We start from the raw sequence: 14,283 nt of genomic DNA on the forward strand, positions 1-14,283 counted from the left end.
ATGTATCAGGAGGACTATTATTACCTTGTGGCAATATTACTATATTTAGTTGTTTCAGGTTGGTTTACGTACGTTTTGCTTTTACGATCGTGACCGTGCTAGAGGTGATGGCCGCTATTCTCGTTACGACCCTGAACTTCCTGGCTTGTTTGCGGAGAGTGCCGTTAATCACAGCTCTTTATTATTATTATCATTATTATTATAAGAACAATGACTATCGCTACTAAATTTCCTGCTTATACTAAATACCAGCCCATATGCCATACCACACTGTCTTGCTTTTGTAAAAGCACTATTTTTCCCACACCCGTGAAGTACTGATCTGTAAAACGCATTTCTACTTCTAAATCTCACCGTTGATAAACATTACTACCGGACATTAATAATCAGGAAAATATGCATGAAGAATACATAAGGAATTAGGGAAAACAGGTACGACATATTTTTTCAAAAGTTAATAGATCTTGCCATTTCAACCCCGAGAAACCCCGCATATGTTCAGCAAGACCTATTCGATTGAACTCCTAATGAGGGCAAGTCGTTGATGGTATACCTAAAAATTAGTGATTTGGAGAGTTTGGATCACACAGAATAAATACCTGGAAGCGCTAAGTAAAAAAATATGTTGTTAACAAATATATCCATATTACTTTGAAGTTGAATAGGCTGAATATGATTGATAAAATTCTTAATCCGATCACTATTATTTGGCTGCATGCAGTTAAAATATGTAGTAAACTGTTAACATCCCATAATAATAATCATATTTAAGTAATAATAAGGAACAAAAAGAATAATATGGACTATGATGATTTCTGTGCTTGGGCTTTATTACAGGTTTTACGCGCACGAATAACTGACCCAGTAGATATTGTCTGAGCACAGATTTTTTTAGTTAATATTACCGGGAGAAAGGTATTAGACCCGCTTTGTAAAAAAAAACACGGGAGCACTTGCACATACAATAGATATTAAATACACACAATTTCAATTTAGTCCGAGCACGACTGCTCACACGTTCATCTAATAGCCTTTTGTATTTTGCTTTGCAGAAGTATATGAATAATCTGAAGTTATACAAAGCCGGCCTCTAGCGGTGGTGCTCACGATCTTGAACATCGGTGATTCTCTAGTGCACGCATCTTATTTAGATGTGATCTTCACGAAACTGCCATATTTCGAATTTAGCAATTTATTTTGTCAGTCATTTTAGTGTCCAGCTTGTCGCTTTCACCCTGTCGCACCGCGCTATCTTCAAGCACGATTGCTTTGCGGACATTTTTTTAGCTTCTATTTTCTGTATACATTTCCGAACATATTTTTTCCATTACTGGGTTGTTTTTGTTCATGAATGCAAATGACGGAAAATGTATGAAACGACAGTTTGTTTGTGATTTAAGGTAAAAATGAATACGTCCTGTGAACAAATTCAACGTTATACGTTTACGTGTAAAATAAGCCTTGCTTAGCGTTCATGACGAGATGGCCATCTCTGTCGATGTCTAATAATTGGAGTTGAGTACTTTTTCTTGAAAGGCAAGATAAATTACAGAGATACAATGGCACAGTGTGTACCAGCGGATAGATAATAGCTTATTCTTTCTCCAATTGAAAAAAAATTACCTTTTTTTCTTTTTATTTTTTTTTCTTGTAAGAAAATAGGCTTTTTCAAGTACCAACAACGACGGATGAACGTATGCCTATTACGATAAACAGAGCAGCTTGATCTTAAATTAGGTGTCGCATATATTTATATATAGGTAGCTTGAATGTAGAATCTTCAAGTGTATAGAGCCTTTTAGGCCACCATGTGTATATATATATATATGTTCTGAGCACGTATCCACTATGGCTTTGTCCTATTTCGGGTCATCCACCACTGTCTTGTTGATTCATCAGTTAAATCATCATCATCGAAACGATATCATACGTACGGGCAAGTAAGCAGGCCAAAGGTGACACCCGCACCGGTCGGTCCCATTTTAAAATAAAACTCAATCATTTATAACCACATTTGTCAGGGTTTGCCTTTGCCTTCTGCTTTTCACACAGACACGCTGTTATTTCAATAATGTATATATAGCAAAATTTAGCTAGAACTGAACTCTCCCATAGAGAGCTATTGCACAATGAAGTCTTTCCTCTAAGTGTGCTTCCGTGGAAAAGTTCACATTTATGAATTTTTGAGGTAATGCCTTTTTTATTTTTCACACTCAATTACACGTCGATTCTGCTTGAATTGAAAAATATTTTCTGGTATTTGGGTGTTACGATGAACTGGCTTTTACCAAATGTTTATGATCGATAAATAACTCCGCAGATTGTAACGATTTAACTGGTCTAGATAATGACCCAAACTATGTTCTTCACCTAACTGATTACAGCATTCATTATTGCCACACAACTGTGCCTATTGGTCATGGCTAACGAAATCAGTTAGTAAGGTAACAAATTTCTAACAGTTAGCAAAAAACACTTCATCTACTACCTAGGATCAATCAGTTCCAACTGTGGTCTGTGTCACGCCCAAACAATTCACTTAAATCAAACATATGCACATAATATCTGGTGGCATCAGTAAGTTTTGGCAGGTGGACGGCTAAGGAGAACGGATTGTTGGGATGAACCATTAGCTTTTACAGCTCTCCACGCATCTGGTTGACGCGCTGATGAACCCTATGCAAAGCTCGGTTAAATAGCCGAAGACGCCATTATTCAAATTTTCGACTGTCCCCTTGTTTTCGGCTTGCGTAGCTTTCTTATGTGTTTTTTCCTATGTGTGTAAGTTATGTTTAGTGTCGTAGGCTTGATGTTGAATCATATCTACGCGTTTTTCTTCCCGCTAAAACGAACGCAAACGTATGCCCGCTTTAACAATGTGAACATAAATATACTGCGTGTGTGTACACGGAAGATGTTTTGTTATCGTATACAATTAAGCTGAATTGTCGGATAGGTGGCGCCACGCTTGCTGCTATCTGCTGTTAGCTCTGACACCGCTTGACCCCAGAGTCGCAGTCGCTCAGCGTTTGACTGTTTGTGGAAAGAAATTCTAGGTATAGCTGAAAACCCGACAACTCCGAACGAATCGGTCGAATGACCGTCTGGCCTGCCACAGCTGTCGTGCCATTCTAGTAGAAAGACCAGAACTAGCGCTGATGACGCTGCTAGTTGGGTATTGTGGATTAGTGCACTGTTGAAAAAGTTTTGACCACTACACAAGACTAGTAGTAGTAGGGTATCGTAGGGCATGTAGCAGAAGCAGCTAGCTATTAATGGTAGTAGCAGAAGAGAGGGCATTGCCTCAGATGGCCGCTGCGATGCTTAGCCCCATAGTGCGGCACAAACCTCCCTCTATGTCATGGCACAGCGCGTTGTCAGCAGCGGCGACACGCCCTCCCACGCAAACGGCGTTTAACTGCCGTTAAATAATGCCTTCGAAAAGTGGGTCCACATCGAGCGGCAGGTTAATTTACCATCGTTAGCGTTGCCGTTGCTGGACGCTTACATCCACTTTTAAAACATTGAAACATGACAGTGCCTAGGAAAGGGCAGCGAACTAACTTGACATGCACCGAAGACATGTACAGGATTATGCGGTGGTGACGTCGACCACCAACGCTCTATAGAGGGGAGACATTACATTGCGTAGTAAAATTAAAGCGACAGTCTACGGTAAAAGAAAACTTACGATAAGCCTAAATTCAATGCTTTATAAGTTGTGAATCATTCCGGCCGACCGGGTGTTAACTTGTTGACCTTATCGTGAACGCTTAAACGAGAAGTCCCAGAAATCGATTTACGTCCAGTTAGCACTATTTAGATCGGGTTAGACACTTTCCATTGTGTGCTTGAAAATAAGTAGACCATTTCGAATTACCCCCGTATGCTGTTACTATTCGATTGACACTCAGGGTGTCCTAGTTGAGAATAACGCAGGAGCAAAGAAGACAAAGGCTCGTACCATTACATTCGCGGTAAAGTGCGTACGCCCCTCCAAGATTGTTGTATTTGCTCCAGATTTCGACAGTAGCATTTCAGACAGTAATTTCAAAGGAACTCCTAACAATGCCACTACATCATATCACATGTAGGAAAAACTAATTTTTTTTTTAATTGTTATCGCACGCCAAAAGCGTGCTCTCGGGATCATTTTGGAGCAGGGCGGATGCCTGAGTAGTTCCTTTGCAGTATACGATTCGTCGCCTTTCCATGTTGTTGTTATTGTATAGCGGCAAAGCATTGGCGTCATCAGTAGTGGTACATTATCAGCTTAATAATACAATGAGCGGTCACTTGTTTGGGTGGCTGATTGGTTGATGTTTACGGACATGGCCCCGTGTGGCAGCCTTTAGCTGTGCAACAATCAATGGCTATGATGTTCTAGGGCCGTTAAATGCGAGCATTGTTAGCCTCTCACTACTCGCACGGGTGGGCGTAAATGTTGATGTTATTGGTTTTTTTTCCGTTATTTGTTAGGGACATCTGGTAGTCGAACATACATGCACACAGACACATGGTCGTGCGTACAAACAGATAGACGCAGATCTACGCGCACCGAACATCAAAATAGTTCGGACACGGGGGCAGCTACAGCGGAATCTGCAGGTACACCTTATGTTGTCGCTGATTGTGATAATATGATGCTGACAATAGCGGCACCTGCTAACTGTCGCGTGTTCACAAATGATGAAGGCTTTACTAACCAAGGGGCCCTTCGTCATCACGCCCCGCGTGCAACGGAGTACTGTCATACCACAACAGCGGCAAGCAGTGCCGCTATTCCTACTGGTACAGCTGCGTCATACCGTCTGTGACAGCAGCAGCAGTAGTAAACGTATTACGGACCGGACACGGTCGATCCATCTCAGCTAACCAATTCCGTTTGGCTAAATTTGAGTCGAATTCATTTTCGTCGTCTCCCACAGTCGACCATGTGCATGTCTATCGATAGGAAAACGAGCGAAACAACGAAAAAGAACGAGGGAAGTAACAAGCGCGTAGCAAATACAAGCAAAATAAGAATGGAAAATCCTTGAAATCGATAGGCATAGTGGCAATAGATGCGGCGACGATCGACCAGTCACACGCCAAATCGCGCTCTGCAGGGCTGATGAACCGAGCTTCCCGCCATAAAATAGACGGATTCGACTCCACTATCCCTACCTACCCCGTCTACACGCCCGCCCGCCTACCTACCTGCCTGCTTGCTTGCCTACCACCAGCTGGCTAGTATCAGTGTAGAGAGAGAGAGAGAGAGAGAGAGAGAGAGACAGCAGAGATCGGCCAGGCCAGAAAGCCAATCTTAGCAGAAGGAAGCCTCCGTATCATCACCTGTACCATCGATGTACAACGGATCCAGGCAAAAAAAAGGCACGACAGACTTCGACAAACCAAATGAAGCATTACACGTACCATGGTAGTAATAGTGATGACGGGAAGTCGTTTGGCCGCAGGCCTGGCCACGTTAAGTACTCACCGTTTAAGTCTGAGTCCGGCTGATGAGCAGTTTAAGACGATAGGCTCCTTCCATACTTGATTTTACATTTGACGAAGTTGTAGAGTCGCACTCCTGCACCCGAAAGGGGAGAACGCGCTCGAACCAGCTGTAAAACAAAGCTCTAAAGGCAAAAACAAACAAACAAAGCATTAGCTACCGCCATACTACCTTTTTAAAGTATACATTGTTGACAAATCTGTACTGACTAGGTGACTGTGAATGTATCGCATCAATATTAAGCATGCTTAATTGGAGCAATATAGAAATTGGTTGTAGAAGCGGTTATTAAAAGGTACTGATAATGCGCTCTTTTACATGTACAATAAGCTAGTTTTTTTTTATTAGGGCACATTATTAACTTAGTCATCGGCAAATATAAAAAGTGAATGGTGTTTTATAATATTGTTCAGGGGATCTGCTTAACATTGGAGGAGATTTGAAGTATATGCGACTTGCTAAATGCCAGTTCGTTCGCTTTCACGCTTGTTATTAGTAACGCTACATTTCGAAACTATATTAAGTACAGCTTTTGAATTACCTGAATTTTTCATTCTTCTGCGTCTAAATATACGCTTTTTGAAAAGTAGTCCACGCTGACATTATTTAACGCGTACGATTTTAACAAAACTTGACAGGAACCCGCCCATTCGTATATGTTTCAAATTATCGCTTAGTAATACCGATTCTGCCAAAGTATCAGAAGACAACCAAACTGCTGTCACGGTTACGACGAGCAACGGCCTTGTCTTTAATCTTTACTGTTTACAGGTAACGTCCACTATAGTAGTGTAACAACTGGATGATGTTTGATCACGTGTTAGATACTTGCATTGCATTCGACAGCGCTTTATGTCACTCCAACGCGTCCCCCTAATGGGGGACGCATTTATTTTATACCCCTATTTTATTATACTCATATATTAATCTAATCTTTATGTAAAATACAGTATTATCATTAGTCATAATAAACATAATAATTAATTTTGCTAGTAATAAGGTTTTGAAAAACTGTGTCTCATATAGCGGGTCTACATTGTGACAGACAGCCAATGCCTTCGTTGTCGATGAGCAGTATATGCTCATTTATATATATGTAAATAGATAGTAAATACTGTTTGTTGCGAAAAATAGTTTATTAACGGTTTAATTTGCCGGTAGGCATGCGAAGTGTACACCCATGGGAGGTGTCTAATCTGATTTTCGTTGCGTCTCATAACTAGTTGGCCATCATAACCACTATGGTCTTATTTTCTGAGTCTTATGTTTTTCTTGATAGTAAATTTCGCTTCTATCGATAGCCATTGTGTCATAATGGGAGGTTATTGCTACAGAAAATTTTATTTTGAATCTTTATTTAAGGTTCATATTCTTGTGAAGCGAATGAAACTACAAGCAGCTCTTGTGATATCGTAGGATTTTATGATGTATTATACGTAAGTGTGCCGATGTAGCTCGAGGAATTTTCATTTTCGGTGACACCCTTCTGTATTGCAGGTGTTGGTAATATACCAGTGCGATCGGATTTTAGCAGCCGAAGCTTGCGAGCTACTTCTGCGCCTCCAGGGAAACGAACCACCTCTGGAGTACCTATAACTGCTGGAAAGGCATCACAAAATTCTAACCTTAATGGTCAGTTACTTGTGTCAGAGGGGGGCCTCCTTCCACAAGTTAATGTAAACAACAGTATACATTCTCTCAGTAAATGGGGAAGAAAACCTATATTTTCAAAAGTTATCCTTAAAAGTATTGTAGTCAGAAATTGGGTCGCATTTTGACACCAAACACGCTTCCTTGCCCCCTAGCGAGACTGACACCTTATCAAAATATTATACCTGTAAAGTAAATATTTACCTATGTACACAAATAAGCAACTGTTGATAATGACGTAAATGCATACAAGCGATGAGGAGACTCATTACGCATTGTGATCAGCGTTAGCCTTCACGAAGACTTGGAAATTATTTTCTGTTTTCGTTGACTCTTCCGCAATCATTTGCAGGTGGTCGGTCGTCGACAGGTGGCGGCAACATGGCGACCAGCTCTTCCAACAACGCCGCACAGGTATCCCGTATAGACACCCTTTATAAATATAGATTATAATTGATTCTATATGCTTATATCTATTCTAGTATATTACTAAAATTCTATGCTTGTTCGTTTGTCTGTCCAAGCCATGCCGGTCTGTAAATGGTCAAACTGGGTCGACTTTTTGGGTTACTTTCGATCCTGGGAAGAACTGCGCCTAAGATGGAACCGATCGAATGAATATTTTTTTCTCAAAAAAAAAGTCACCATGAAATTTCTACGGCTTTCAGCCTTCATGACTTTTTTGAAAAACAGATCCAATACAGCAAATGAAACATGTGTGTAATCTTCAAAAAAGAAAACAGAAATGGATAAAATAATTACTGCTCCGGTTCATGCACTGGTGATAATCATGAGCTATCGATTTACAAGCTTCAGCAAAGGTATTATTTAATCCAACGGTATGTCCTTGCCTAATTAAGACTTTTAAATTCTTTACTCTCGTTGGTTTTCTAGTAAAGGTTTTATTTTTAAGATATCCCCACAAGAAAAACCCCATTCGCGTTTGGTCTGGGGAATGGACAGAATGTTCTATGGGACCTCTTCCCCCAGCATATCTGTTTGGAAGCTTCTCATGATGACATGACAATGATGTTGCGCAGGTACTCCATCTCGTTGTAAATAGATTCGCCACCTTTAGCAAGATGCTTGCGAACACCTCCTGACTCTCCTGGAATAGGTTCAAGTAATTGGCACCAAAAACTGTATTGTAAAATAAGAATTGTTCCTAAGACACAGAGTAACTTAGATAAATTTACATGGTGTTTTTACATACCATGTAGACTTATATATATAATAAGTATAATCCTATCCAATTTAAATATAGCTTCATTGCTCCGAACAATTGCGTCTGAAAATTTCGTTCACGATTTACAACGTAACTTTTCCATTACAGTGGCCTAAAACGCTTGATTTGCTGAACGACCAGATTGTTCCGCTAAAACTTGCCAGTTCTTTCTTTTGTCTGATGAAGTGTACCGTTGAATGCGCTTGATATTCTGGATCGTTTTCATGTGTTTCAAATCTTTATTCTGTTCGATTTATTGATCTGCTCGATCCTTCCTACAATAATTTCTTTGTACAGTTGTAGAATAACATTTTGAAATGATTTTTCGGCGTTTAAAAGGTACTCTTGGTCCATTTACTATTCTCTGTTAATTAGTTAATTATACGGTCAAAATAGAAAAGTTGAAAGGTTACGACCTGTCAAATAGTGTTATTTTGGGATATTCCGCATATATATATATATATATATGTATATATCTGTAGATATTAAGTTAGTTAAAACCTAATTAGTCGACTCCATCGATTGTAACGTTTAATAAAAGGCTATCAAAAAGAGCCAATTAGCTAACACTGAAAAAGCCCCGTAATCCTGTTGCACGTTTGAACTAAAAGCCAACATGTCATGAGCGAGACATGTCTGGGCAATTTCAGTGAGACAGCTCTCAGTGCATACAATAATCTCCGTTAGGCCGGGTGTAATATCATTCAAGCATAATAAATTTAGTCAACGATAAAACATGCCCAGGGCAAAGTCCGCTAAATCCAAACTACTAAATCTCTAAATCTGTTTGTTCGTCCGACTTAAATAAACCCGTTAAAGTTGTCGGATCGGACCACGGATGACTCTTGGCGAATCACTAGAATACCGTACGGAATAAAGCCGCGTGAAATATAGAAGCTGATCAGGTGAATACTTTAGCTCAGAACAATTTGTTTTTCATCCTATAGAGCATAATGCTAACTCGGGCAAAATTGATCGCGTTATCCCTTTTTTTACAGAATTTATTTATGCTTGTCTATGAGAAAATTGTAGAAGCTGAGGGGTGAGCTTCTGTCGAAATTTCGTTGAAAAAATATTGACAAAGCGCTAGCCGAAGGTTTATATGGAGGTGTGCGTAGGGGTAATCGTTTTAGATAACAATCGAAACCTTTCATCAATCTGAATCAAAATGCAAGGTATGTCCCCATATTCGGATCTATGTTTTCAGGTTGAAAATGTCCCCCAACGAATGAAAATAGCATGACATCTCAAGGATTTTGGATGGATAGATCTCGACGAGCTGAGTAAAAATTCAATACGTGTCCCTGTACTTAAATTGATGTTTCGATGTGAAAATGCTGAAGAACCCCATTAAGGGGTTCGCTTCACCCACGTAGCAATAGTTTTGAGGTGCTTTTGTGTAGTTTTTAAGCGGATTTCTAATAGGCATCAAAGGGAAGGTTGTAGCGTCTAAAAGGACGAATATCTTAACTGAACATGAAAAGAACATAACATTTTGATTTGAAAATATTCTTTAAGAGATTTTTGAGATAAATAGCAGAAGTATGGGATAGATTTTTTCGAAGCAAGGTATCACCATGTTATAGCCATCGATTCCTTACATCAATCCATAAATCTTACTACAACTAAAGGGGGTATTTCGGCCAAAAATTCAATGTAGTAACTTTTTCGCTCAGGTGATGTTACGACAGAAATTTTCTTTACTTGGAAATCTATGCAGAGGACATTTCTTAGTTCGAATCGGAATGCATTACATCTTCAGTCTCAGTTTTTGGGTCGAAAATGCCGTTTGAAATGTGTCCGTGGAAGAATTTCTTGACTCCAGTCATTCAACCGAGTAAAAGTGTATATGTATTTATATCATTTTTTTTTTTAGGAAACTATGTTATACAAAAAAAGGACAAATAAGAAAACTTTTAAACATTATTAGCGTTTTAAGAACAGAGTCACCAGGTTAGCTGACTCTGTAAATTGTAACGTGTATTAAAAGTCGGCCAAAGGCTCATTCGATAGGCTTACGTGCCTCAGAGGTTGACCAACGACCCGTCCTACTCACGGGCGTTCTGAAGAAAGAGTCATCAGTTGACATTAAAAAAAAGTGATTACAGAAGGGTAACGACTTAAGTGGAGCATAGTTGTTGTGGTAAGACAACTGTTAGTGTATATCTATTATAATTTATTTTAGACTTGGTCTGAAAAAACAAATTAACAGCAAAACAGACGGAGGGCGAGGCGTACAAGTCAGTTTAATCTACCTACTATTAAACCTTTTGCCTGTTCGCTTATTCGAGTCAAATCGGTCCTATTACAGAACGCTCAGATCGGGCTAATTTCTGCTGGGTTACGAGAAATTTTTCTTGGAAGAGCTGGGTGTAAGATGAAGCCAATAGAGACAAATACTCTTCCCCGGGGAATTGTTTTTCTTATAAAGCATAATATTAATATGGAAGAGCTCGCAGTTTTTTACTAATAAAGATTCTGGAAATGTTATATATGATTAAGTTGTTTGTTTCGCAAGCTCATATTTGAAAAGGTAATTTTACTTTCTCATGTTTTTTTTGCGACCCAGTCGTAAGACGTCTATTAATTGTTTACTTTTACTATTATAATTGGTGATTTTCTTCGAAATGGCTCATAATTGACATAATATGAACTATCGCAGTCTATAAACTCTTGGTGTTCAAATACTTTTTTTCTGAGAACAGTTTCTTTTTCTCATGGGGAAGGATAATACAAATTCTTTCGATTTGCGAGATAGTAGATAAAATGCAAACTATCTGGTCATATATAGCTCGTATTGAGTGAGTATTTTTCTTTTCTATAGAACGTAATGATAAACAGCGCGAGATAACACCAGCAGTTCGACAACTGTTGAGGATTTCCTTAAGGACTATATTAGAAAGGTTTTTTGGTGGTAAAATTGTTTAAAATGGTGATATATCTAACCGTACCAGGATTACAACAAGACCCCGAATGAGGACTGGGAATAATTGTAAAAGGTTATGGAATGAGATTCCGTGGAGGACTGTTCCGCCGTGTTCACAGATGAAACTTATCTTTACTGACTTTTCTAAGAAATTGTGGAGTTGAACTCAAGTAGTGCACTAAGAAATACAATATGTAAAACGTTAAGAAAATTAATTGCAATGTAACGATGAGGTTGTAGAACTGCAAAAAGCTCACGGATTAACCGACAGAGAATAAGAAATATGACTATCACAACCAGATACAATCGGAAATTATAGGACAATTGAACGCGATCGAAAAACGTCGGCCTGCAATCGAGCAATAGTTTACATTAGATATAGAAGTATAATACGAATCAAAATACCTGACTACAAACTAATGAGATAACTATCGCGGAAGATGTAGAAGGATTATTAGAGCATTCCAATGGGAAAATAGGAACAGACACCTGAAGTCGTATAACTGCAAGGAGGTAAATGGTACTAACAGATCGAATCGGCCAGGAGAATGTAGCTGCTCTAACCAGATAAAGGGAATGGTATCCTATCCTATCTTAGGGGTGTTTTGACCGCATAACTAAAAAGATGTACGTCTGCAGTCGAAGTATAGTTGTTTGAGCTCGTGTTACACCAGGCTGACCAAATGGCTGGAAAGGTGGGTTTGTAATGGGTATATTAGTTTACATCAGGCTGGATATAATATCAAAAAATCAATTTAGATAAATAATTGCATGGAACACAAACGGGAACCGAAATGCTTTGGCCCGTTCAGCGTACGATTAAGCGTCTACGTATATCTGTGCACTGATGTGTTCTCTAACATGCTTTTTGTAAAATAGTATTTCTTATTTAACTAAGAGCTAATTCTTGCCATGTAGTTAGGTGGTTTTTACGAGACGTATTTTGCCAATCGAAGATTCGTTCAGCATCTGTCTAAAACTTTCTAAAAGCTTTCTAGTGGATGGACATAACCCGCGTGGATGGCACGCGTATAAGATAACTACGCTAAAGTAAAGAGGTCACTGAGGCAAGATAGTAGATTGATTAAATAAGAAAAAATAAAGCTTTTATAATTAGATAAATGCAACGTTATCACGCGAGTACTGAAGTAGGGTTTCAAAGGCGTAGTTACCGAATGCCTATAAAAGCATAGATTTGTAATAAAGTTAAACCTTGTGTTTAACTATTTAACATGCGTAAGGTTCGTTGGTATAATATATCTTAATAGAATAGGAAAGATAATTGGTTTGGGCGAGATCGCTACAAAGGGGTGCTACCATAGATAGAACAGAATGATGATTACGACTCAGAACAGAATGATATCAGACCCCAATATTAGCTCGGGTGCAAACAGAATTAGCTAAAACGACGGCGCGGCGTAAATTGCAAATCAACCAAGTATATCACATAATAGAATACAATAAAATAAATTTATTAACGATGCTGTTTTTGGTTTGTTGATGTCTTTACTTGTTCTTTTAGTTTTGAGCTTCAAGCTCTCTGTTTGTCTAACAAGTCATGGGACACAGGTCCTAAGGCGAATGTAGGTGTATAAATGGGACACGATTCTGATTTCAGGATAGGCCTTCATTCTTAAGCTGAAATAATTAGATTTCGTAATAGTTAATAATAACTAGTTAATACAGGGCAATTAATTAGTCGAGTTGATCGACGTTTGTTTTTACGAAAAATTCAGACCGAGACTTGTCCAATATAAAACATAATGCGATGATATTCAGAAAAGACTTGAAAATAACAAGCCATTTGTTTATCTAGGTACTGGGCGGTGTTGATGAACAGGTTTTTCTAGCGGCATTTGATGAGCCTCCACTACCGTTGGTGCCAGCGTTACATTCGGCCAGGGATCTCGATAACCACATGAATGGAGTAAGTACATCAATAGTTCCATTTACAAAAATCGCACAGTTGTCGTAAGGTTTAAAATCGCAATCTCATTTCTCCCGCTTGCCAAAGCCAGCGATATAAGGCTCATGCCGTTTCAGTTAACAAAACAAATTTCTGCGCACATCTTTTCTGCTACAGTCTGAAGTTCGGGGTCTCAGGGGGTCACCTTGGAAATAACATTAGCCATTTAGTAATTACATTTTAGATACATTTATATGTGTGTGTACGTAAAATTTCCAGATCCGGTCAGCGCTTGGAAATCCTGAAGTCGACTGGGAACGGAGAGTTGCACTGCTCAAAGCCTTAAGAGGTATTACTTTTTTTCGAAATTAATTGGTAATTTGTAACCGTCTTAATATAAGTACCCGTTACAGAACATTCGGAATTTCGAAATTGGCATAATTCACTGGCTGGAAAGCATACCTATCGTATCATTCTCAACCGCGCATTTTAAATTATCGTTAAATATCGTGTGATAGGATATTTTGCTTCTGGTGCAATTACATACATTCGGTATTGAATATTCTCTAGAAAAAAAACAAACATTACCTATTTGTCTTATACGAGTGGATTAAATCACACGATAACGACGATCCGTGTAAATTGTATATTTTACACGTTTATTCTACTATCATTGTTGTACTCAAGCATTATGCCGCTCTTTTCTATATATTGTTTTTGAGTGAGATATACTATAATTCATACAATTATACAACGATAATTTGTCCATGATTCTTGATGTTGTTATTGAAAGATTCGATACAAAATTGATTCGATGCGTAAAACACGCACTGGCATGACGATCCAGCCTGCCTATGCACGAGTGCAATCGGTTTGTACAATGAGGTCTTTTTCCTATCGTAAATTTTCGTCACAGATACAAGTGTGGGGTGCCGTCGATCATCGCTCATTCTGTTAATATGCATGCAGTGCTCCATCTGTCTGAACATGGCCTAAAATATACTTATAGAATTGGAAAAACGGGTTAGCTGGAATAGATCGTGAACCAGAGTGAATATGAACATAAATATATGAATACA

At 38.8% G+C, this 14,283-nt stretch overlaps 1 protein-coding gene across 6 annotated transcripts in view; it reads left to right on the forward strand.

The window, feature by feature from the left end:
• The window catches only part of LOC111262084 (CLIP-associating protein 2), a 64,023-nt gene that overhangs the window by 34,287 nt on the left and 15,453 nt on the right, over positions 1-14,283 (forward strand). For 5 of the 6 annotated variants that reach the window (XM_022836073.2, XM_086968940.1, XM_086968942.1 and 2 more), the window contains 4 exons: positions 6,995-7,129; positions 7,500-7,561; positions 13,115-13,225; positions 13,484-13,553. In XM_022836073.2, coding sequence (XP_022691808.1) covers positions 6,995-7,129; positions 7,500-7,561; positions 13,115-13,225; positions 13,484-13,553 — 378 coding nt within the window. Of the gene's footprint in view, positions 1-6,025; positions 6,269-6,994; positions 7,130-7,499; positions 7,562-13,114; positions 13,226-13,483; positions 13,554-14,283 lie in introns of those variants that run through there. The other variant, XM_086968943.1, reaches the window with a different exon arrangement.

Source organism: Varroa jacobsoni, unplaced genomic scaffold, assembly GCF_002532875.2.
Source record: "Varroa jacobsoni isolate VJ856 unplaced genomic scaffold, vjacob_1.0 scaffold_66, whole genome shotgun sequence".
Lineage (NCBI taxonomy): Eukaryota > Metazoa > Arthropoda > Arachnida > Mesostigmata > Varroidae > Varroa > Varroa jacobsoni.